We start from the raw sequence: 26,887 nt of genomic DNA on the forward strand, positions 1-26,887 counted from the left end.
CCTTCCGAGTCACTTTATTCACAGAAGATATCGCTAAACATAGAATCAATATATTGATTCTATCTGTCTGACTGACTGCCAAAAACTTCAGGAAGAAGTTGACTACAAATATAAAGTTGCCAAAGTATTTGCAATTGTTACAAACAAGTGAAGGAAAAATTATGCTTCAAATGAAAACTGAGATGACTGCATTAAAAGATACATGCATACATATTGAATACAATTTCATGTTAATTGAATTGCGTTCTATTTTATGACTAGGCTGCCAGTGGCTTAATTAGGCCTGGTCTTCCGGGGCCACAGTCCAGAATTGTTTTGGTTCAGCCTTGAACCTTTTGATGGTCGAATTTTGAAATTGCATGCTGTATATGATATGATAATATAAACAGAAAAGATCTTGCCAATGTATTGTAAGATGACAAGTATCTGCAACTAGTCAGACTCAACAACCTTTATATTTTTCTTGAAGGTGGGGTGACTTCGAGAAACGAATTGTCATAGAATGAACATTTTCAAACCCCCTGCACTTGAGAAGAATACAGGATGGCTGCATGATTTTCTTCAAGCTGTAACGGCTGTCGTGAGAGAGAGTGGACCAAAACGCAGCGGAGTTAGTGTTCATCATATTTAATTATTAAACGGAACACTATACAACTACAAAAATAAGAAACGGACAGCCAAACAGTCCTGTCAGGTGAAACACAATGACAGAAACAATTACCCACAAAACCCCAACGGAAAAACATGCACTTATGTGTGACTCCCAATCAACAACAACGAACTTCAGCTGTGCCTGATTGGGAGCCACACACACGGCCCAAAACAAAGAAATACAAAAACATAGAAACAGAACATAGAACGCCCACCCAATGTAACACCCTGGCGAACAAAAATAAAGAACAAAAACCCCTCTCTATGGCCAGGGCGTTACACAAGCCTTGTTTTAAAAGGATAGTTCACCCACATGAATCAAGGAATTTTTTAATTTTACAAAATTCTTAGATCTAATCTCTGTTTTCATCATGAAGTGCACCAGATTGATGTACTTAGCTGTTGAAATTAAAATTGTATTTTTACGGGAGAGGATCCCCCCACACACACACAATGATGTTCCCCATCTGTGAGTTAGTGCATTATTGGGTAAGTATAATAAGCTGACTCAATAGCCCATTTGCAGCCATAGGTGGCAATATCTCTCTAGGAGCTGATTCATTGTCAGTATTGTGGAATAATTATAATGTTAAGGTAAGATTTGAATGGAGCAAGCTGATCCGAGAGCAGCACTGCTTTTCTTTCTTCTTATCAGTATCGACATGACCCTGGGCCTTGTTTCCCACAGCCATCGTAACGTTAAGATCACTAGAACAATTTTAAGATGCATCTTTAGTATCTGATCTGTTTCCCAGAGCCTTAGTAACTTTGCTCTTAAAAACCTTTGCACATTTGAGTGATCCAGGGTCTCGTTTCCCAATTGCAATTTAACTTAAGCATTACGATGATTGTACCAGTTGCATCTTTATTTATATGCTAACGTTTTAACCCCTTTAAACTAACTCCTAACCTTAACACTAAACCCTAGCCTAGCTAAAGTTAGCCACCTAGATAACACTAGCTGCAACACATGAGTTCATAACTTGTTTTGCAAATTTGGAACATATTTTGTACGAATTGCAATTCGTAACATATCATACGAAATGGATGATGGAATCCACAAATTAATACATACCATACTAACTGGAGTGTCCCGGATTTACGTTAACTATGTTACCTCTACCCCTGAGTCCAGGATGCTATTCATGCTTGTTTGGGAAACACTCTTAAGGTTAGCTAACATGCTAAGTAGTTGCAAAGTAGTAAGTAGTTGCAAAGCTGTTAATTAGCTTAAATGTTAAAGTTGTCCATAATGAGATTTGAACAGCAACCTTTGGGTTGCTAGATGTTTGCAGGATACACCCACCCCAAAATTGTTTTGCCTTAAGTAACCTATTTTATGTGACATATACTAATTTGAGTGTCCCTGTCACGATCTTGGAAATGAGCGCACCAAGGCGCAGCATGAATTGAGTTCCACATCTTTAATTACAAAGTGAAACTAGAAACAAAATAACAAAACTTACAAAGACCGTGACGACGTAGTGCTCAAACACACTAACAAACAATATCCCACAAAACACAGGTGGGGAAAAAGGCTACCTAAATATGATCCCCAATTAGAGGCAACGATTACCAGCTGCCTCTAATTGGGAACCATACAACACACCAACATAGACATACAATGACTAGAACACCCCTAGTCACGCTCTGACCTAAACAGGGCGTGACAGTCCCAGATTTACTTTAAGATACTATGTTAAGTCTAGTCTATAGGGTATGGTTCCCCAAAAGCATCTTAAGGCTAAATGAATCCTTAAAATCTTCATAGGAGCATCTTTAAATCTCTGAGCTGTTTCCCAAAACCCTTGAATTTAACGTTGCTCTTGAAAACGCTCCTAACGCCTGCCTCATACCACTTGTAGAACAACTAAGGGCGTTGTTAGACGCTTCTTACCCTCCCGCGTCACTTTATACACAGAAACACAGTTTATCCATCTCAATGTAACTGCTGATAACTTCAGAACAAAGTTGACTACAAATATACAAAGTTGTCGATGTCTTTGCAAATAAAACAAACAAGCGACGTGTAAAAATAAAAACCGAGATGGCTGCATTAAAATATAAACAGCAGGCCTCGGCTATTGGCCAATTTCAATCATATTGAAATATTTCTCTTGTTCAATCAATTGAGTTCTATTTTGCTTCTTGTAGGCTACTGTCTGTAATTTGTCTCAATATAGGTAATGATGTGTAGCCTAACGTGCTCAATGATGTGCCAAATCGGTGATTTAGTGCATTCATTGGGTACGCGTTATAATAATATCTCCAGCCATATGTGGTAATATCTCTCTAGGAGCTGACCCATCGTCAGTATTGTGAAATAATTATGATGTTAAGGTAAGATTTGAGTGGAGAGGCTGATCCGAGAGCAACGTTGGTTTTCTTTCGATCCTATCAGTACATGGTCGAACAACGCACATAGCGAAAGTTTGGGAAACACTTAAAAAGTTGTCTCGTAAATAACGATGCAACTAGTACAAGCATCGTAATGTTTAAGTTACATCGCAACTAGGAAAGGAGGCCCTGGTCTGGTGATTAAGAGAGTACCCGTATAGACTCCTATTATGAGCGTTCATAGAGTGCCGTAAGAATCTTCCCTGAAAACTCTCAATTCCTTCCTAAAATCCTTGACAATTTCGCTGACTCCTGTAGGTGGGGCAATATCACCGTAGAACAGCTAGTCAATCAAGTGGCTCAATGAGCGAAACAAAGATCTCTAGATTCAAAGAGGGAACACTATCAATACATGGCAGCATCTCTTTGGCGTGAGGGCTGTAATTTTTTTGCTGGCATGCATTTTTTTCCGTGTTCTCGATTGGCAATGGCAGTTACTATTGCCATGTAAAATGGTTAAGTCTGAGTTTTTCATTGTTTATTGCAGATGATTAAAAACATATTTGAAGGAGGCTGGTACCTATAACATATTCATTACTCTTTATAAAGAAATCGAAATAACTGAAAGGACAACTTTGTTGTGTGACAATTTCAGATGTAGGGCCTAGGCATATACTTCTAGTGATGGGAATTTTACAAGACATTTTAGAACGGTGTAAATGGGGAATGGTCATGCTGGGGTTTTTTGCCTCAATTTCCAGGGGATATTTTAGATGTTAATAGCCCTGAAGTGGTCTCGGTTTCTTATTTAATTTATCTCGCCGTTTTAAAATGTGAATTGTCCGCAGACTGCGCCGCGAGGCTCTAACCGCAGCAACTCTCATCATTTCCAGCAGAATGGAAATGCAAATTGTGTGCGCGGCCAATGCCCTTGACAGAACTCACCATTGCATACAATTAACAAGACAACTCTCACTCAAGTTGGTGACGAAAATGTGAAGTCGCTGTATGCTATGTAATAATGCTATATAATAATAATAACAATAATAATAATAATAATTCATTTTACACTTAAATCGTCTCAATAAATTGCTCACATGTTAGATTCAATCAAAATCGCAGTGCACTTTTACGCTCATGAATAAAGCCCATGTTTTCGCGTTGTAAAATAAATTGTCAAATATTTTGGGGTGTTGAAATAAACTCCCCTTATAGATGCCTCCATTTTCAGTAGTAAACAGGTACGGGCAATAGTTTGTAGACTACTCAAAGAAAGACTATTAGGCCTACAAATAATGTAATCGAATCCATCTTCTTTTGCATACAATTGCCCGGGACCATTGGTTCAAACTCTTCATTCTGTTGGCGTGAAAAAAAATGAATATTCGATTAATTTCATCACTGAGGAGAACAGATGCCCCCAATCGACAGAATGTCTCTATTTTAACCAACGAGGGGCGCTGTCTATCAACTCCTTTTGCGTCTCCACATGTGACTTCAGATACACTGAGTACAAAACATTAGGAACATGACAATGACTGACCAGGTGAATCCAGGTGAAAGCTATGATCATTTATTGAGGTCACTTGTTAAATCCACTTCATTCAGTGTATATGAAGCAGAGGAAACGGATTAAATAAGGTTTTTTTAAGCTTTGAGAAATTTGAGACATTGATTGTGTGTGCCATTCAGAGGGCCGATGAGCAAGACAAAAGATTGAAGTGCCTTTAAACGGGTATGGTAGTGGGATTTGATTTGATTTGATTCAGAGGTGTCAGGCGCACTGGTTTGAGTGTGTCAAGAACTGCAACGCTGCTGGGGTTTTCACGCTCAACAGTTTCCCGTGTGTATCAACAATAGTCCAGCACCCAAAGGACATCCAGCAAACTTGAGAAAACTGTGGGAAGCATTGGAGTCAACATGGGCCAGCATCCCTGTGGAACGCTTTCGACACCTTGTGGAGTCCATGCACCGACGAATTGAGGCTGTTCTTAGGGCAAAATTGGGTGCAACTCAATATTAGGAAGATGTTCCTAATTTGTTGTACACTCAGTCTATGTTCCTCTAATTTCTCTGTAAAATGCTGCATAGCCAATACTTGTTGTTGTTATGCTAAACTAATTATTTAAAACATTTGGGGAAACGGCTCAGAATGTGGTTTTCAAATGTCTGAAATGTATGCCTAGATGTAGACCCAATGCGTTTTTCGTTATGCCATTGAGTGTATTTTGTTATGAGTACATTTTTCCTTGTCTTTCATAATATTGTACTTATGTTTTTATTATGATATCTGCCTATGTTACTCATTTGTGTCATATCAGATTGACTTTTAAACAGATGCTCTATAGGCTACATGAAGTCTACACAATCTAAGGCAAATAATTATGTTACAAGTGACATTTATATAAAGAGTTTGATTCTTATGACCTATTTAGCCAATACAGCAATAAAGAACAGGCCGATGTGTGAACTCCTTGCAACTCTGAAACGAATGTTCTATTTCACATTCAGAAACCAGTTGATAAAGACACCATTTTTTTGTAAAATTAATGCGTATTATTCATAGACTATATTTATCTTTCGAATCAAATTCATACGTGGGTTGTTTACTATATTTGACACTAGGCTTTTTGATCACAAAATAATGCATGGCTTTTGTAAATGTGCATTAGGCCTATATTCATTTTTTATAATAAAAACGCTGAAAGTTCACAAAAGTGGCTTATCCGTGAATCAATAAAGTTAAAACATGATGGCTAATCAATGAATGTGATTATAATAGTTTTCCTAAAGTCCATAGTCTTCAGGACAGCTGGGCAGCGGGCGTCTGATTGACTTTGCCTTGACATCTGGGAGGCCCTCTGGCCTGTGGCATGCGCATCGGCTGATGTCGCCATTTACATGCAAATTTACGGAGATCATGAGGGCCTGGCCCCGTATATTCGTACAAAAAAGAAGACGTCACCATCAATACTGTGGAGACTCTTTCCTTCGAGACGGGAGGTCTTAGTAACAAGGCACAAAAGAGCCACGCGCCAATGATCTGAAGAAATTCAGCCTCATCACCATGTTAGCTTTTGGTAATCTAATAATATATATTTCTTTAAATGATCATTTCAATATGATCAAAAATATAGGTCATGATGAAGATGCTTGGAGCAAACAACTTCCAGGAATCTTGTTTTCACTTACGTTCAATGTGGTAGGCCCATATATGCTACAATTAACTTTTTTCGATGCAGAAAATAGTTGTAGCCTATGTGGCAAGTTGATTAAGACCAATTGATTTGATATAAATAATAGATCAACAATACATATCAGATTCTTCATCCGTAAACGTGCAGTGTTATCAAATGGGAGATCAACAAACAACAATTTTATTTGGAACGTGTGATTGTAATATTCTCCTAATGATGGCGAGCGCATTTTCCACGCTGTATGCCCACCATGCAGATGATCCCGGAGAATGAGCCGAGACGGATTCAGGCTCCTCGCCTGTGTGTGGAGCAGCTGACTGCCTCTCGCCACGTCCAGATGGCTTCTGAACACAGATTTGCATTCATTTTCCTCTAATATCTTCTGAAATAGCGGGGCAGCTGCATTTGTTGTCAAATACGGTTTAAAGCCCCCTTTCAGGACAGCATCGTTACCTACGTGACGGGTGTGGAGATCCATTTTCCCTCTCAAGTCAACAGTATCAGATCTAAGAGGATTTGTCTCAAAGTCTCCTAATTTGATAATCAGATTTAAATCGAATTGGTGCGTGTAATTAGGGGTTAAGTTCTAATAAACGACTGAAGCCATGTTAAAAAAAACAGTATGGCTAGGCCAAAGTTCTGTAAAGAAAGATGGGTTGGCAATCTCAAATGAACAGACAAATTTGCTCCGTTCTGCTCCCCAGCCTGTTTTATATTTGTGTACATAGAAGAATGACAGTAAAAAATATATAAAAAATGTACTGCTAAATGGGCATTTACTTGCTTGTCTGATCAAAATATGTACTGTCCATACATTTTAAAACATTTCATTTTAACGCATGTATAAGGATATATATCTTCTTTTGCGGAGTGGCAATAAGGCAATAGATCTTGAAAGAGGTGAAAGCAACAGCTTATTATTCACTTATCTTTGGCAGCAGCTATTAACCCTCAACACCAGATAGATTGCTGAGGATACATCTCTTCCTCTCTCCTCCCCCATTCCCTCCCCCCTCCTTCACATATTCACCCTCAATAAGGTGAAGGGGTTTCTGAAGCCATGGCTCGGACATTGGCTCTCCCCCAATTAATCAAAACATTATACTTCTTATGACGCCTGTCACGAGATGAAAATAAGACACGATACCTTATTGTCCCCGATAGTGTTTAATACAAGGCAATCCGGATCTTGTTTACATTAGAGGTCAGGGAATATAAATGGAATGAAATTGCACTCATTATGTTTTCCTGATTCATAATATAATTTGGAACATACCCTAAATGAGTGCTGGTAATTTCCAAAACTCATTATCCACTTTCATTATTCTTGTCATTTTGTTTGATAAAAACTTTTAATATCTGCGTCGCAGTAGATTAATTAAAACACAGTCAGTTTACCTACTCGGCCTTATTCGAGATTCTTAGTCGATGTCGTTTTCGATTAAATATAGGCTACATTTGAGATTAAACAAAGATATGACACGAATTTCAATATTTTAATCTAAAACATGACTTATGTAGGCCTAACATATGGGCCTATTAAATATTTTCGTTAGCTTAGCACACATTAGTGAATTCACTGCCGGCCATGTCAATCGTATGTGTCATAATACTCCCAATTAAATAACCTAATTAAAACATGAAAATGCTTAATTACAAATCTTCTGAAAAATATAATGTACCATAATTTAAGCAAGCGTTCACAATAGACAAATGACCATTACAGGAATAGCTTTTTAATATAGTGAATGGATGTTGTGTGACGGTCACACCTCGTTGGATTCATATCATTGGAAAAAAAAATCAACTCACCACATTGCAAGAGGAAAGTAGAGCGAGTGTTCTCAGGTTGCTTCTAGGCTATACTCGTATAGTATAGCGCCAAAGCATGACAGGAACCGTCAGAGCTCCATATATGGTAAAAGCTACGCCCCATGAGCGTCATATTCTGACTGAGCCTCTCCCGTGGGTTTAGAGTTTTGGCTCCCGGGAAAGATTTCAGTCCTCGGGGAAAGAGGGCTTAGTTTTGCATGTTCCCATCCATCCTGCACGACGCGAAAGGCCCCTTATCCACCTCTCCTGCGTACCGGGAACACCTCCACGGTGATCAGCTTCTGCGTGTGTTTGTCTTTTGGTGAAGCAGCACCTTTCCATTTCAGGAGTGGTTTATTCAAGTGTCCTGAAGGTTTTGGATGTGGTGCTTCAGGGATGTCGCTACTTTGAGAGCATCATCCACACACAAACAACAACTATCGATTTTTTTGTCAATAAGCATAACAAAAAGAAGGAACAATAGCCTAAAAAAATCATAGTCTGTTGAACAAGTCACTTTTCCGGTCTGTGGATACCACACCAACTAAGTAGAGTACTTTGAGAATTGTTCACATCGCTGCAACCCAGGACGGACTGAAGAGGGAGGCGAGACCTGAGGACCGGGTTTTTTCACCTTGCAAGGCTGATACCGCACTTACGACATCCCGTAAACCCTCAAGGATAACACTTTTGGACGTTTATTTACCCAATTTCACAGGAGGCTCATTGCACGTAAATTGTTCTAAATGTTCGGGATTCAGGAAACTATATCGCGGGGTGGGACAACGATGAAGGAGGAACCGCTGGGTGGGCTGAATTCAGTCCGCTCATGGATGCACACAGCTGGGGTGGTTGATGCGAACACAGCCGCCCAAAGGTACGCATGCCAAATCATCTGATTTTCTCACGCATTTTTCATATCGACCCTCACTACCCTGTATCAATTACGGTCTCCCAATGCCCCCCTTCGACTCTCCTCTCTTTCATTACATCATATTACCCTTATTGTAACAAATCAAGAAATCTCTCGTACTCTAACGTGCTTCTACGTATTCACTGTTTTCATCAGCTCCATCATCTATCCCCCGTGTGTGATACTTAACCGATATGGTCTCTTGTTTTCTCCCCGCAGCGGTGTTGGCTTGGCGCGGGCACACTATGAAAAGCAGCCGCCTTCCAACCTCAGAAAATCCAATTTTTTCCATTTCGTCCTGGCACTGTACGACAGACAGGGTCAACCCGTTGAGATTGAAAGGACAGCTTATGTGGACTTTGTGGAGAAAGATAAAGTAAGCGCTTCATGAGAATATAATTTATTGAATTTCATAATCTGTACTTTGAAATTAACTTGATGTATTTAGAGATGTGTGTGGGTCAGTAAGGCAGGTCACGTGCAATATCGACGTTTTTAACCCCATTCGTCGATGACAGAAGAGTGGTTGTCAGAGCTAAATCTTGTTTTTGACAAATTATACATTTTAAATGATGAAATATCAGACAGTTAGATATATAGATAGATGCTTTATTTTCAACTCACCATCATCTCATTGTTGATTGTTTTCAGGAACCAAACGGTGAAAAAACGAACAATGGGATCATTTACAAAGTACAGTTGTTGTACAGCAATGGTGAGTGAAACAATTATTTTCATCAATTCAGTATCACCCAAAAGATCAAGGCTATAAATAATAACAATAAGCATAATAATAATTTACAATTAATGTATTTGCTAAATAATTATTTATATTTACAGTAAAATTATATATTATGAAAATTATAGTTTTAGAAATTGTCTCGGTTAAAAACAAACAAATATTTTTTTTGGTCATCAAATGTACATCTCATAGCCTATACAGCCCTACCTCTGTCTTAACTTGGTATATTTGTTCCCCCAGGCGTCAGAACAGAACAGGATATTTTCATACGGTTAATCGATTCCATGACGAAGCAGGTATAAGCTACTGTTACTCATATATTCATACAGCTTGCTTACGCTAGAGACATTGCTTCTAAACTTCACCTGCATTCTTCACGCATGCATACTATAGGCTAGGCCTATTCACGAGAGCGTTTTCTTTATGCAATCATGCATTGACTGAAATTGCATTATAGACAGCGTGTAGACATATAGCATGTTTTTGCGCAACTCTTAAGTAAGAATTAATCAAGCACTAAGTTACCATAAGCTTAGCCTACAATTGTGTGCCTATACAATATAAATTGATGGTTTGTAATGCAGGTGCTTTCTGCCTATACGGATAAAGTGTATCAATTGAATAATACATAAACGTTTTATGTTTACATATGAGATATCATAGGCTATTGTGTAATAAAGTAGGCTATTTTATTGTTTTGGAGTTACAAGTAGTGCCCAAGTCATGTTTACTTGTTGAGTCCCTTATTCTAATCTGTGACCTTTAGGCATGTTGCTAGGCTTGACCCATATTAGGCTAAACATAACTAGGCCTAATGTTTGGAAAGAGATTCTGAAATAGCTCGTATAGCTAAAGCATTTCCATTCTTATAAGAATTCTCGAAATTACACCCCTAATCTCCTTACATTAAGGTAACTACACATCTGTAAGAGGCCTTATCTGATATTTTTCAACCATGATGGTTGTTATTACTACTAATTTACCGAGGGTTACAGCAGATCATCTGAATAGAGCCGTTAAAGCTTCCACCACTCAGAGGGAAAATTCCTCTGCGAATGATCCGAATCAATGACGCCGAACAAGCAGTTTATGGATTTCTCTGTTTCTGCAGCTGCAAATAGCGACATAAATCAAATCAATATAGATAATCGCACAGTGCTCAACAAATAAAAACAGAGCCATCAAAAAAGTAAAGTGGGGTTCAATCCCAGTAAGAATATGACGTTAACATTTCAGAGTGTAATTGTGTATTTTTTTCCTCCTAATCATATAGGCCCCACTTTTAATTAAAAATGTCTTCATTTAATAAGTAAGTGCTATACTGAAAATATGGCAAGTTACAGTGCCGTATAATATGCCAGGTAGCCTAGTTCACTAAAGGGGAGCAAAGTGCCTCTCTTCAGAATAGAGGGAGGGAGGAACCGAGGGAGGAAGCGAGGGAGCGAGAGCGGCTCAACTGATAGCTGCACACCATCTGTTTCAGCCAATGCTTAAAAATTACTCAACCGCACCGCCAGACACCGCTTTTTATCCACGGAAAGATCATTGTTAGCAGCTCAAAATAAACAACAGATTGCCCATTAACACTTTCCCCCAAATATCCACAGATTATAACCATATTGATGACACTTCATTGAAACTTCCCATAAAAAGCTTATTCACATAGGCTAATGTGTTATTAGAAAAATATAATAATATAATACTTACAATAATAATACGTATTATTATCTGCTATTATCATTTGACAGACATTGTAACATGTTATCATTTTCGTGCCTTTGCAACATTACACTTGTTTTTTTTCCCACCAATAACAATATAGCCTAGTTGTTTTTTGGACTCCATTTTTTATTATTATTCCGTTTTATTAAACATAATGCCGTTTATATTTAGGCTACTGTAAAGTTGATTATATACAGTGGCTCATGTATTCAGATATTTAATGTAGACTACACATTTGTGTCTTAATTTTTTTCCAAAGGCGATTATATATGAGGGTCAAGACAAAAACCCTGAAATGTGCAGATGTCTTCTTACACACGAAATTATGTGCAGGTAAGTGTTGCTTTTGTTCTCCACAAACAGTTATACATTTATATATTTTATTCCCATACTTGTTTATTGTATTGGCATATGACACGGAGTAGGCCTACAAGGAGTGGAATACAAACAGACTGGTACCCGGCTAGTTGTAGCCTACAGGGCCTCTTAGTGAATCTATTAGTCTGATGCCAGTGAGTCTGCGCCTCAAAACATGGAGTCAAATCTTGGTTGATCCCACCTATCATCAGTGACCAGCGAGCTTTTTAGCGTCATTTAACCACGCAAATCTCAAGGTCTCACGTGTCATGTTCCTCTGCTATTCAACGGTGTCATTGATACTAAAAGGAAAAACGTATTTTGTTGTTATTGTTGAGCTCAGCGTGAGCTTTGTGAGAAGTTACTGAATTCGGATACTCTCGGTTAACCTTTCTTTTGTTGCACCGGCGCATTGTTAAATTTTTTTGACAGCAAGTGCACGGACCGAGAACTGAGAATGGTTATCCTTAAAACATTTTACTTTTTTAAACTCGTCACTCATACAACATTTTATACACGCATCTATCACTTATTTGTGACGCGTGGTGCGCTCTAGATATCATTTTACTGTCAGTGTCAAAGAGAAAGTGCATTCTGTAGTGGGACGCAGGTAGCCCACAGCGTTGAGCCAATAACCGAAAGGTCGCTGGTTCAAATCCCGGAGACGACTAGGTGAAACATCTGTGGATGTGCCCTTGAGCAAGGCACTTAACCCTAATTGCTCCTGTAATTCGCTGTGCATAAGTGTGTCTGTAAAACGTAATAAGACTTACTGAAGGCTATCATCATTAAAGAGGCCATGAGGTTATAAGTAGCCTATAGGCCTGCTCCATGAGACTATTCTTCTGATCTTTTTTGCTCTGGTAAAACATTAAGTAGATTGTTGCACTAATATGCAGTATTAGAGTGAAATACACTCAACCCATCCCTGTCTGCATGTTGTGGAAAATACACATCATGTGATTTGAATGATAGAATGGACTCAATGGACTCACAGTAGCTTTTAAAATGCATTATCTTTCTTCCCTTGCCATATGGTGTTAATCAATCTCATTTAGACCTGTGGCCATTATGCAAGTATACATTTTCATTTCAAATGGTAAGCAGCAGTATATTTGTGTTTGATTTCAGGTTTAATTAAATCTCCAATCAAAGAACTGGAGGTATACTATAGGTTTAGAGAAAAGATGGTGGAAACATGTGGTGGAGGATAGATTAGTGCTTTTGAGTCCATAATTGATAAATGCCCCGCAGAAATATTGGTTGAGGGTGGCATCTTGCATCTCCCCCAGAAATAGCAGCTTGGCAATTAGAGGTAAACAAAAGCTGAAGCTGTGAAAAGTGACTCCCCTGCCTCCTGGCCCAATCCCCCTTCTACTTTCCTTTCCCTCTTTTCCAGCGCTAAGTCAAACGCTGTACCACAAAATGTGTTTTTTTGCCATTTTAATTATCCATCAGAATCCATGACAGGATAGATTTAGTGTACTCTACTCCTCTATTCTTTTTTTTGTGTTTGAATTTAACACAATGACGTTTTGCCTCAGAAGGCGGCATACATTTTGAAGGATCTAATATTTACTCTATGGTCTTATAAACAGTAACAACCACTGTGGTGATCTCAAACACACTCTTTCTTCCCCTAGTCGGTGTTGTGATAAGAAGAGCTGTGGCAACAGGAACGAGACTCCGTCAGACCCTGTGATCATCGACAGGTAGGCCCTGCTCCATGTCTCCTTCATACTGCTGTGATTGTGATCTGTGTTAGATTCAGCTCTGTTGGGAAGTGAGTGAGAACTCCCCAGTGTTTGGGTGCCCAGGTGGGTTGACTCTAACCTTCTGGTCAACTCTACGGGAACTGTGGCTGATTGCTCTGTGAGTAGGTGAGGGAGGTCTTTCCTTTGCGTTCAGAGGGGCGGTCACCACCTGGAGAGGGGCGTTCAATCACAGGTGCATCACGCCTGGTATTCGTCTAATTAGCGAGGGGTTTATCATAATTTTTGAATCTCATCCATTTTCTTGTCTATTGAAGTGGCCATTATCCAGTGCTACAGTTGTGAGTAAAGGTGGTTATGGCTCTGTTGTGATATAATAGGAGTTTGTGGCAGTGATTTTTATCGTAACCTTTAGGTTTACAGTATGTCAAAATATATTACCGATTTTGGATATTCAGATAACATATTCAGTGAACATAAACTGCATGTTGGCTACTTACATTCCTTCCATCAAGTATTTCTGTTATTCAGACTCCTCTATCTCACGGCTGAAAAAGGAATATGCGTGCGTATGTGCGTGCCCCGGTGTCTTTAGGAGGGAATGTCCTCAGCATTGAGCCCGTGTAACTCTCACCATGGAGTGCGGAGAGACAGCAATGCTAATGTTTGACTAGCCGGAATCACTGTTTGTTTAGCGGAGAATGCCTGGTATCTGACAGAGGGGACAACTCTCTTATTAGTAATCAAATAGGGCTGAGCAGCTGTTGCCGCCACTCCAGAAGCTTCTCATGTATCAGGAAGTAGGGGCTGCCCAGGATGCCTGCCTGGCTGGATTACCACAGCTACTGCTTCTCTAGACACCTCTCTCTCTCTACTAGGAGAGCTGGTGTTCCTCTATTATGTAGGACTGGATGTAACATTACGTTGCGGCCATTATGTATGTGATTTATATCGAGCAGCTCAAGGCAACACTTATAATTCAAATAAATATATAAAGGGCTCTCATCATGTCCTTTATGAAGCTGATTGTGTAATCTATTAGTATTTATTGGATGAAATATTCACACAAAAACCTAAAGTATGACAGATAAACATCTCACTTATTTCCACTTCTTTTAAGTTTGCTTTGTAGTACTGCCTCGCCGCCAGGGTTGGCGAGTAACTGATTAGATGAAACCAGTTACATGTAGTCTGATTACAATTTCTTTGTTGACTGTAATCAGTTACGTTACCATCAAAAATATTGTAATCAGATTACAGATACTTTTGAAAAACTAGATGATTACTTCTAGGATTCATTTTAAATTCAGAAAGGATGTTTGCTGAACAAAATACATTAAAACAACTTTTTGTTTTTTTAACGACATTCAATTTAGCACTGAAACAAGGTACAAGTTTAAGTTTATTCTCCCTGATTGAGTCTGACCACAAGTCAGAGACCACTATGATGACACACCAAATGCGTCTGATGGATCCTTTTTGTCTTCTTCTAATGCCTCTTAAGGAGAATGTAATCCAAAAGTAACTGAAAGTAATCAGATTACGTTACTGAGTTTGGCTAATCCAAAAGTTATGTTACGCATGAAAATTTTGGACAAGTAACTAGTACCTGTAACGGATTACATTTCGAAAGAAACCTTTCCAACCCTGCTCGCCACTTTCATTGCGTTGAGTTTCACACTCTATTATTCTTAATTCTGTGCAATAAAACATGTAACATAAGTACAATAGCCAAAATGAAAGCATGGAGAATTACCGTCAAAGAGGAAAAAAGGAGAAGCGGATGGATATTGTAAACTCAACCAGCTCAGAAAAAAGGCTCAGATTTTCATTGTGGCAGGAGTGAATGGGACTAGAGTATCCTTTTCCTCACACAATGAGCCGGTCTGTTGAATCACAAAAGCATATGTTCCTCATTAGACCCTCCCATTGTCTCCATTCCATAACTATGAGCAGATCAGTTCACCCTCCCGGACCCACACTACTTCCCATTGACTTCACACTGACTAAAGGGGGGAGGCAGAAAGGCTAGTTCTGGAGTTTTGGATGTTTACACAAAATTACTGAAGTGTACTGTGCTGCATGCACGTCACCCAGTTTACCATCCTGACATAGTAATTTTCAGTGAACATATAAGTGAGATTTTATGACGCCTCATTGTGTTAAACTCTCTTGTTACATCTCTTAGTTTCTCATGCAAATTGTGAGTAGCACCTGTGCTGCAGTTGCTTCTGGCTAAAAGTGATTACTTTCAATTGAAGAGACCTGAGAGTTTAGTGTGTGAAAATCAGGAGAGAGGTCTGATTGTTAAATCAGTCATGTCTTAGGTGTCTGCCTACGTTACAGTATAAAACGTCTAGTTCAGCTCAGACACATTTCCTAGAGAAACAGTAGCATTGCCCAACCGTTAAGAAACAGATTTGGAGTGAATCATGGACGGTGTTGCCTTGCTGTTACATTTTCCCAGATGGTAAGAGGGGAAAGCATACACAGCTAGCTGGCATGTAGCAAGATATTAACTGGCGTTCCCATGGATCTGGCATATCCGACTGAGTTTGGGAAACTTATCATTCCAAATGTGTCCTATTTTCCTGTGGTCAAGCCAGACATCTGTTTACCCCATTTTCTCTCCCAGTTCGATGCAGATTTTCAGTAATTTTTTTGAAAGGAAAGAATTCTTTAAAAAAAGTTTGTTAGATTTAAGCCTAACAGCTGTCACAGAGTTTCAATGCTGGTGGATCTTTAAAGCTGCAATATGTAACTTTTTGGGCGACCTGACCAAATTCACATAGAAATGTGTGGTATAGATCTGTCATTTTCATTGAAAGCAAGTCTAAGAAGCAGTAGATCGGTTCTATGTGCGCTGTTTCAATGCATCCCGTTTTTTTTGTTTCGGTTTTGTACACCAGCTTCAAACAGCTGAAAATACAATATTTTTGGTTTTGGAAAATATATTTCAAGTGACTTTTGATGTCATTGCATTATTCATATTTGTTTTATGGGGAAAGAAAGTAACTATTGTGTGTGTGTGAAGGGAAACTCTAAACTGCTGGGTAAAGGCTGGCCGTTTTCTGCTCAGACTGTACATTCAAAGTCTATTGTGTTCTGTGTGTCTTTGCATACATAATTTTTTTCTCTTCTAATCAGGAAATGAGAATGTTGCAAACTATGTTGGCCCTTGCAGAAAGAAAAAGACGCTGACTGAATTTGGTCAATAATTGTATCACTATTGCTATGACTACAGTACTTCGCAGTTGGTGATAATCCATATCTTCCCGTTAGGAAGTCAGTGGTGGAACGGATGTCACATCTATAAGCTAGTGGCGCCTTAAAGTGAGTGAGGGGGTGGGCTCATCCAGGCAGTAATTTGAGTATCGAGAGTTATAGTGATGAGGTGCCCAATATCTGATTAGCTGGTTTCCCCATTTAAAGTATGTGTAGAGCTGCGTGTGCCAAACATAACTCAATTTGTGATGACTCTCCTGCCCTGGTATCGGTCTTCACTCTCCTGCATATTGACTTTGTCTTCTCCTGTGTGAAAGATTATGTACATGGTCCAGGCTTACGCACGGATTTTGTAATAAGAAAGAGGAACATGCTGTTGGAAAAAAAGAGAGAAAATGACTCATTCTCTCTGTCAAAGTTCAAAGGTTGTGTGTATCACAGAGGAGATGCAGCAGATTAGGTGAGGATAGCAGAGGAGGGAGTGTGTTTTCAGAGCTCTGGCTGCCCATACATGAATTTTGAATCTAATGTATGTTCACACAGCTTAACATCCGTGTCAATTTACGCTCCCATCCAGAAAGGAGGACTGTGGACCAGACCAAATCATGTCAGCTCCGCTTATTCCAGCTTCAACCGCACTCCCTTTCACTTCCTGTCACAAAGGTCAAAGAGCGCTGACCTCTGGAGGCCGCTCAGCCACTGAATAATTCATGACATTGACTTATTATTTTTATTTTTTCAGTCATCAGCACACATGGTTGTGCTGTGGAAGGGTTTTATTAATTTAGCTCATTTATAAAGGCCTCCACACCTGTTCACATGTTAATGCAATTACTTTTTTGGCCTAATGCAAATTTTGCACTATGTCGCTCATTAGTGCGCTGTATTTTCTAAATTACTGTGCGTTATTGTTCATTTGTGGAACACCTACGAGGTCATATCCCAGAGTGCAGTGCACTTTTGTGGAGTTGTTTGTCAGCAACAAAAGACTCCCGGGTCGGACCATCTCATATGTGGTTTCTCTTCTCTCTACCAACAAATACGAAAATTGGTGTGGTGGTGTGTTCCCATCTGGGTTTTGCAAAACCGTGATTAACTCCCAAGCTGAACAAATGCCAGTATTTATAAGGTCAGCTTTTTGCGTTGGAAATGCTATGTAAATGAGAATCAGCGAAAGGGGACATTAAGCAAAATTAAATTCATTGTCTCCTTTAATGTCATTTAAATTTTTGGCTAAGCCCTGGACTGTCAAAGAGGATTTCAGAGACCATTTTAATTACACATGAAAAAAAGGGGGGTGTTCTCATAGAGGCAGTGTTTTGATAACCTGTAAAGAGAGGTCTGTTTATGATTGATTGATTGATTGATGAACCACCTACAGTAAATTACGTCTTCACTGCATCTGCCAAAGTTTATTGCACCATAAACTGTATGTAGTGTTAATTCACCATCCATCCACAAGTGAGAATTATGCAATGCAGAGGTGCAGAGCAATGCACAGGTTGTGTTGTTGTGTTCAATACTGGAGGTGTTTCTCATGGACTCTTTGTATAATTCAGTAGAGGAATTGGATTTGATTCGGGGATGGTGAACATACAGTTTAGACTTACTAAACAGTGCAGTCGATTAAAGTAGCTGCCTTTGGGGAAACACACACACGCACGCACGCACGCACGCACGCACGCACGCACGCACGCACGCACGCACACACACACACACACACACACACACACACACACACACACACACACACACACACACACACAAACTTTTCATGTTCATGCCTCAACAATATTTCCATCTCCATGTTTTATTTACGGCTGTTTTCAGTTTAATTTATTTGACAGATGTGAGTTTTTTCACACCCTGTGAGAAAGGAGAGAAGAAACTGGCCACTGCACCCTGGACTGGAGTGATGCTTGAGTGAAAGTGTCTCCTCTTGAGCCAGATTAGGAAATGCAGGAAGTGTTGAGAGTGAAACCTGTACTTGGCAGCTCTCTGTTGGCTTGCACTTGCCGAAAAATGAAACCCAGACCCTCTTTGCTGCCTTGGAGCCAGAAACTCCTTCCCACTGTTCCAACATCCAGGATTGGGTAATACTGTTCACTAAGCAAAACATGACCTCAAATTATTCTGTTCTGTTTTTTATTCCCTCCTCCCTCATGTCGGTTTTATCACAGTTTGTAAATGTCAAGACATGTACAAAGACGCACAGTATAAATTATATTTTCCAAATGACGCTCTCATGTTTGGGTTCACATGAGTGGCGTCTGAAGGTAACATGGTGCCTGGTGTACACGGGGGAGACCCACCTCACTTGTGTAGGATTCCCCAGGGGCATCAGCTAATGGCAAGACTTGACATCAGCACAGAAGATGGGGGTGTTGTGTTTTACTAGTGCTGAGCAGGGGTGATGACTTTAACATGTGTGCAGAGAGAGCAGGAGATGTGTGTGTTTGTTAAAGAGAGAGCGAGAGAGAGAGAGAGAGAGAGAGAGAGAGGTGTGTGCTATACAAGAAATAAGTCTGGACCAACAAAATGAGGGATTCGGCTCCAGCTTGACTGCACTGAAAGACGAAACATGGTTCCACATGTGTTGAGAAAGAGCAGTCCATCTGTCCATGGAGACAAGCCCTCTCCCCCTCTCCTTCTCTCCCCCTCTCTTCCCCCATTTTACTCCCTTGGTTCACTGCGTTGACAGAAAAAAAGGCCAGAGCTGGGACGATGGGATGAAGACATGGGCAAAGAGCAACACTGGACCTCACTCACACACACACATGCATGTGTACATATGCACCCCTGTGCACGCACACACATATTTTTGATTTATAAAATGAGTGATATGTTTTGTAACAATTTTGATAGTTTATATTTTCCAGCTTCGGTCAAGTTTCATTATCTCCTATTACATCCAATAACTCTGTGTATCGTGGTAACACTGCACATTAAATTGCCCTAAAAGACGATTACAATCAAGCATAATATTTGGAAATGACTAAATATTGTGATGCTGTAGAAATATAATTTCTAAGTGTAATACAGTACACAATGAAAATTGTACTTTATTGAAAATGAAATCAAACCTAAATAAAATGTCGCTCTAGCTCCAATATGTAACAGCCGTCCTTTATAATTAGACTCTGTAGCTGTTTAGTATTTGTTTGGTTTCTTAATGCGTTAATGCTTTTTCAAATATCCTCGGATCCTATGAATCAAATTTAGGTCACCCGTCGCTCTGTTTTTACATGCTTTTTTCCCTTTTGAAAAAATATTTCCTTTCTTTCTTTTGGCATGTTCTCACTCCCATTAAATCCTTATTAGGTTCCCCCTAATTGTCAAACTAACTGTTGGGTCAACCTCAGTCGTATCTGGCTGTAAAACAGCACATTAGGCCCTGGTGAGGGATATATGTGGTATTTCATCGGAGACGGAGTAATGCTGGGGTTTTATGGTTAAGTACCAGTTCACGCCCACGCCATTTGTTCCGCATTAGGCTGGAGGTTTTGTAAATCAGATCAATATGTTTGCCGTGATGTGATTCCTCGCCGGGATCTCCCGAGTCGTTCTTTCCTCCACTACTTTTCTTATGGGACCGGTTGTCGATGCACACTCATTCCACCCACCCCTCCCATCCATCTCTCTCTCTCTCTCTCTCCATCCCTCCCTCCATCTCCACCTCAATCTATTTCCATTTTCTGAATGTAGCAATTTTGTAGTGTGACATGGCTGAGATTAGGATGGGATGCAGTCAGAGGAGGATTGCATTGGACATGGTCCTGCTCCCATGGCGTGGGGTCACATGACAAAGATGGGGAATTGTGGGATGGGGTCATCAGTTACCTCGAGGAAACGAGCGGGTCTTCTGGTCGCTCCGATGGCCCCCAGGGGTGCCTGGGATGGATCCGAGGGAAAGCCCCAGAGAAAGTCCTGAACCAGTGTCATTTATTAAAAGTGACAAGTTATTTCTAAGTATGGCTCTTTTTCTTTTGCCCTCTGTCCACAAATCACGTAGATATGATAAATGTAAGGATGACCCCCTCTTTTTACATATACACATCTTCCATTCAGTCTGGGAACATTTGTATTCTGTTTAAGGAGCTAGTTCTTATTGTTTGAAAGGAAACAATCCAGGAATGATTTGACCACAGCTATGAAAACATTTCAATGTGCGTTCAAAAGTTTGTTGTAAAACGTTTGTCTTTGTAAATGTAAACCATCTTGTTGCGTTTAAAACAATCCACTTCCACATCTATTTTGGTGGCGTCGTCAGATTCTCATCATTCTTATATTACTGTAAAGCGTAACATTAGATTTTCTTAAACGATATTATTGTATGCTACAATGAGCCTCCTTTCCTCTGTGGAGTGGTGTGGTCCTTTTGACCCCCTCCCCGTCCCCCATTACAGCCGGCCCCAACTGCGTTAATGATATATGACAGAAATTTCCTTGTGCTGGTTCAGTGGCAAGAAAGGTCCTGGCTAGTCTATATCAATCCATCTGTCTTATGTCCCCATGTCTTGAATTACCGCTTGATGGAAACCTGCTGCTGGCTCCTCTTGCCAATTGAAATCAGATCTCCTCTACAGCCCGGTGTAATATTGATCCATATTCAACACCCAAGCTGCCGATCAATCACTATTGATTTACAATAAAAAACACTCCTATGCTTGTTCAGCACCACATTCGATGCGGTGGAAGAAAAAACAGCATTGTGCCTTTACCATGCAGGGACCAGAGCAATATAAATATGTGAGGAAAATGTATTCTTGGTTTGAAACCATGACAACATGGTTAGTGTACACCATCAAGTGCTACAACAGAAACAATGTTTCACTCCAGTCATGTGAAACGACAATCCATTCCAGTCATGTGAAACGACGATCCACTCTAGTCATGTGAAACAAACCAATAACAATTGTTTAATGGGACAACACTTCTATTAGGAGTCATGTATTGAAGAAGTCCTGCCCTGTTTCTGAATTAGCATACATCTCTATTGCAGTGGGGAAGTATAACTGTCATGTCAAATCTGTGTGAAATTGAAATGGAAGGCTTTAAACGTGGGTTCAGCCATGTGCACTTCAGATTGATTTCTACATGTTAATACAATGACAAGACTTCCTGTGGCTTGATATGAATTGGCCTCTCGTTATCCCACCCTCACACACAGACATGCTCCCTCCCACACCCTCACTATTAGAGCCCAGTGTTGAGTATAGAGCAGCCTCAGTAGCTCCTGATCATGTCTTAGTCCTCCCCCCGACCCTCGACCCTCGACCCTCTGTAAAATAACTGTTCCCATCCAGCGGCTCCGCGTCCCGGCGCAGGCCCATGGACATCTGAAATAAATTATCCCCAATCTCTGACATCCAGGAGTTTACAGTTTTATAATGACGGGGAAAACCACATGTCCCTGGAGGGAACGCACATTTTTGGGATACCTCCCCATCTGTTTGGGTCTAAACTCAGGCCGGACCAACAGGACAGCATGGCACATTTTACCAGCCCTGGTCCAGCCAGTCTGGAACTCATTACATTGTGTGATAAAGCAAATTCAATAGAGTTCCCTCCTCAGTGATTGTGGCACCGTCTCTCGTCTGGTTGTCCCTGTGTATGTGCTGGTTGTTTGTTTGTCCTGGAGAGGCTGCCTGAGGGTTAATGCAGGGACCGGGCCAGCCAGGTTGGAGGCGACGCTAAACCCGAGCTGCTTGGCATTGCTCGGCTCCCTCACCGCTGGCCTTGTTTGGACTGCAGCTCCGGTTTGCTTTCTTAGAGGGAAGCTGAGCCCTCATAATCACTGGCCCTTCCTTTGGATGGGGAGCGTTGCACAGACCGGAGGGAGTGATGACATAGTCCAAGAGGCATTGCCAGTCCACCGTCGTGCTCTTAGCATATTTATTTTCTCTGCTCATTGTATGGTTTAAGTCACATCGTATTATGTTCGGCCCTTATGCACGTGCAGATCACTCTGATGGGATGAGGTATATGCTATAGACCTGTGGGCTTTGTCTTCACAAATCATTGTGGGGATTACTGACTGGCTGACCTGAGTGTAATCTTTATCAGTCTAAATGACCATTTCCTCCGCTTTTGGCGCCTTCATACGTGAACTGATAGACCCTGACAGACAGAGGAAACCTGACCATTTTCAGATGATACTTGTAAGATCTAAACCTATTCAATATAAGAACAAGTGTTCTTGAGACCTCCCTATTGTTTTAGACTACCGAGCGGGGCCGCCGGAAAACGTGTGGTGAGACGGCATTTGCCACAGCACTTTTCAACCAGGTGTGGCAGTGCCACACCACTTTTGATTTAGTTTAATAACATATATCTACATAAAATAAAATATATTGAGACAAAGCATTAAAAAGAGGGGCAAAGTGCTGTTTCTTAGACCAATTGGCCTCATGATTTGTCAACTCACACACACGTTCTCTGTCCTTCACATCGGAGTGCTGCTGCAGGCTCTTTGCATGTCTTGACCAATCAGATTAATGGAAATCACAGATCGTGCATGCCGGGCACCCCGCTCTCCACTTTCCTCCAGTATTTATTTAGCAAGCGTGATAACACATCACTCCCGACAGACACAAGCAAGAACTCTTCCATAAATGTAGCAGCCTATACATCTAAACACTAGAGATCTGACATGCTGTATTGCATGGAAATGAGACAAATATTTAATTCTGATCATCTGTAGGCTGCTATCAACAGCAGCTGCATAGTCTAGCCTACTATGCGCCCTGTCCCTCTGGCCAGGGTAAACGAAGCGGTAACGCTGTGTATTTATAGTCCATTTGATTGTGAGAAAATGTGAATGGGATCACATTTGGTTTAAATTCAAACTTGGGCTGACTAGGCAACTTAGACTTTTTCAATCCAAAATGATTAACTGGAATTAATCAATAAACACAATAGCTGACAGACTGTGAGGAAATGTTTTATTAGACCTACAGTTGCATAGGGAAGGACTACACAATGTAAACCTGGATAAAGCAAGCTCAGCCCAGTGAGTTTCATTGTCCAATCATGTTGCTTTCTCTGTGTCTGTGTATAGGAACCCCCCTAGTCCTTCTTTATTAAAATAGAATTCATATGAACAAGTACAAGGTTGCTGCAGTTTGACAGGCTTTTCATCCCAAGTTCAGGAGTTTTTCCAATATTTGTTTTTAAAGGATGTGACCATGATTAGAAAAACTCTGGTCCCATCACAGCCTATGTTATAACTTTTTTTTACAACAGATGAACCACGTAATACTCTATTAGGTACAAAGTTTTACCTGGTTAGGTTACCAGATCAGGAAAAACTATGGGACTCCGAATTGTTTTCCCGCCACACCACTCTGAGACCTGTTGTGCCACGTCTGCTACCGAGAATGTTTTATTCAAATGCCACTGTTGTGTTTTGTTATTGAAATGGCTTGCCGATTCGAATAGGGTCAACCTGGCCTGACAATACAATCTCATTGTATCCAGTGGAGAGTGAAAGACATAGCAGTAGTGTAGTTTCACCAGAACACACAGTGAGATTGAAGGAGGGGGGCAGAGTGAATGGCTCCTCCAGATGGAGATCCAGGATAACAACCCTTTTCCAGAGATTCCATAATAGGAATCTACCCAGGCTCGCCTATTCAGTTGTGCAAACAACGTGGAATGAGCAGAGAGAGAGAGAGAGAGAGAGAGAGAGAGAGATAGGGGTAGAGGAGATTATGTGGAGTGAAATGGACAATCCACATGGCTTCACCTCTCTTGTGCAAGTGCCAAATAGACACTGTCGGGAAAGTCTCAGGTCACGTGGTCTACAATAGTCAAAGAACAGCATTGCAAAAAGGGCTCTTTTTTTCAGTCACAGAGGTGCATGACAAGATTTGTTTTTGTTTTCTGTTGGGAAAGGGGAAAGTATGACATGCAGTTCAGGAAGGTCAGTGTTGGGGTTAAGAGGTCGCAACCTCTTTGGTACCTGAGCAACCTCATATGGCTTAGCCTTTTCTCAGGCTCCTCTAAAACGGGGTTGAAAGATGTGTGTGGGTGTGTGTTTGTGTGTGTGTGTGTTTGGTTGAAGGGTAGGTTCCGCAGTGATCTATCATCAGCAGCAGAAACACAGATAGGATGGCAGCTACTGCAGCTAATCAGCGTAAGACAGATTGACAGGACTTTCTCAGTTAAGATGCATAACACCAGGAGTAGAAGGAGTCAGAAAGACTGAGTACAGTGGTTGTTGAACTTTGACCTCTCATACAAATAAAGAGTATGTAGAACAACTGTATAATCATCCAATGAAAATGCTTTTTTCTAACCAAAGTGTTTTCTTCTTGTCATACATAACAATTGGCTATTATTTTTCTTGTGTCAGTTCTACCAAACATAACGTAGTCCCCCAATGTCTCTAAAGCTGCATTTTTTCTCAAAGATAGTCTATTTGTGTACAGATTGGCCTGTCACTTTGTGAAACAACATTCCTGATGTTTTATTGTTGCTCTGCCATCACCCTCTCTTCCTGTTTACAAAGTGGCTTTTTGTCGTTTGAGGGAAGTAAACTTCATCAGGTCGACATTGAGGTGTGCTTCTCATGTCACTCAGTGGAGCTTTCCCCTAATGAAATGCTGCATACAGATTTTTGCCTGCGGGCTCAGGGGGATAAGACCGTGGAAACAGAATGAAAAGAGCCCCTTTCCACATTCTCACTCACTCACTCACTCACACACACACACACACACACACACACACACACACACACACACACACACACACACACACACACACACACACACACACACACACACACACACACACACACACACACACACACACACACACACACACACTTGCTTGAGTGCATCCATGTGAAGAGATCCAAATCTGCAATTTATTCAAATATTGATATTTCTACTTGTCAGGAGAAAGGTGCCTTGAAATTTCCTCTGAGTACTCCTGTCAGAAAAATTGCAAAAAATATGTCAGATCATTCATAAATGGAGTTCAGCACTCTGAAGTCAGTAGGGAACAGCAAAATATATATATATGTGCGTCAATGAAGAATAGGAGCAATATTAAAGAGACTAACGCTTCCTCTTCCATCATGTCAAGCAATCAGCCATTGCAGGCCCATAGTGTAAACTTGTGTAGCGGTGTGTGTTTGTGTGTGTATGTGCATAATGTATTTGAATGTGTACAAATGTATGTATATTTATCTTCATGTGAATGAGTGTGTGCAGGCCATGTTGTGACTCCTGCTTAGATCTGTTTGTTGTCTCCTCTATCGAGACACACCATTTCCCATCCTGCATCAGCCTATGGGAGCGTGGCCCTCCTGCAGAGGTCCGTAACCGGACGCTGCCCTCCATGTGGTTTGAATTAGGGCCCCTGAAGCTGTGAAGGACGCCTCGAATGACGTGAGGCACTCACACACAAATTCCAATCTGCTGAACGGTGGAGGAAAATAGCTTTTTCGGGAAACCTCCACGATTTTTTGGCTCGGGCCCGGAGCGATTAAAACAGGGTGGAAACCAATAACTCAATGAATCATGACCATTTGTCCCATGAAGTCTGCCTCACTCAGTCACACCCACATGCACGTCCAAATCAGCTCTCTCAGATTAGAGCTTTTCAAACTAAACCAGAGAAAAGCCTTGTTCAGTATTCCCTTGGCTGAATGGAACTCTCAACACTGGGAGCAGATTAGGCAGACAAGGTTCAGATGATGCATGGGGCAGCGAGGCTCCATTGTGCCAAGGCGATACAGAAAAGGACCCAGTATCTCTCTCCGTTGGTCATGTGACACTATAGTTCATAGCTGTTGACGAGGAGCGGTTTGGCACAGCTTGGGACCCATCTGGGTGGTGCAGATACCCAGACAGAGGAGCTATTTTACAGCTAGGCATCTGTGTGGCTGAAGAGATATTTAGCATATGCTGCTATACCGGAGAATGTGCTTCCACATTGCCAGTCATAGATTAGTGCTTATTTCCTAAAGCCCCATGGAAACTCTGATAGATGCAGTACAATCCAAAGTTGGCTACGTGAATAACAATTTTTGTATCTTTGTTGCTTTAGAAGAAAACACATCCTATTCGACTTTGTAATAACTCCATAGATTTTTTTAAATATATATATAAAAATAAATTAAACAATACAATTTTTATTATTTATTTCACTGTACCCTGCAATCACTCCTGCAACCCTGTACATGTGACTAATCAACACTGAATCTGAATCT

General features: G+C 40.6%; 1 protein-coding gene across 13 annotated transcripts in view; it reads left to right on the forward strand.

Annotated features, from left to right (window-relative positions):
- Nucleotides 1-8,175: 8,175 nt before the first annotated feature.
- Nucleotides 8,176-26,887, forward strand: part of LOC106577027 (transcription factor COE3) — a 72,837-nt gene continuing 54,125 nt past the window's right edge. For all 13 annotated transcript variants that reach the window (XM_014154675.2, XM_014154682.2, XM_014154677.2 and 10 more), the window contains exons 1-6: nt 8,176-8,874; nt 9,130-9,286; nt 9,562-9,625; nt 9,893-9,948; nt 11,634-11,707; nt 13,375-13,443. In XM_014154675.2, coding sequence (XP_014010150.1) covers nt 8,744-8,874; nt 9,130-9,286; nt 9,562-9,625; nt 9,893-9,948; nt 11,634-11,707; nt 13,375-13,443 — 551 coding nt within the window. In that variant the 5' untranslated portion in view covers nt 8,176-8,743. The remainder of the gene's footprint in view (nt 8,875-9,129; nt 9,287-9,561; nt 9,626-9,892; nt 9,949-11,633; nt 11,708-13,374; nt 13,444-26,887) is intronic.

This window comes from Salmo salar, chromosome ssa18, assembly GCF_905237065.1.
Source record: "Salmo salar chromosome ssa18, Ssal_v3.1, whole genome shotgun sequence".
NCBI lineage: Eukaryota > Metazoa > Chordata > Actinopteri > Salmoniformes > Salmonidae > Salmo > Salmo salar.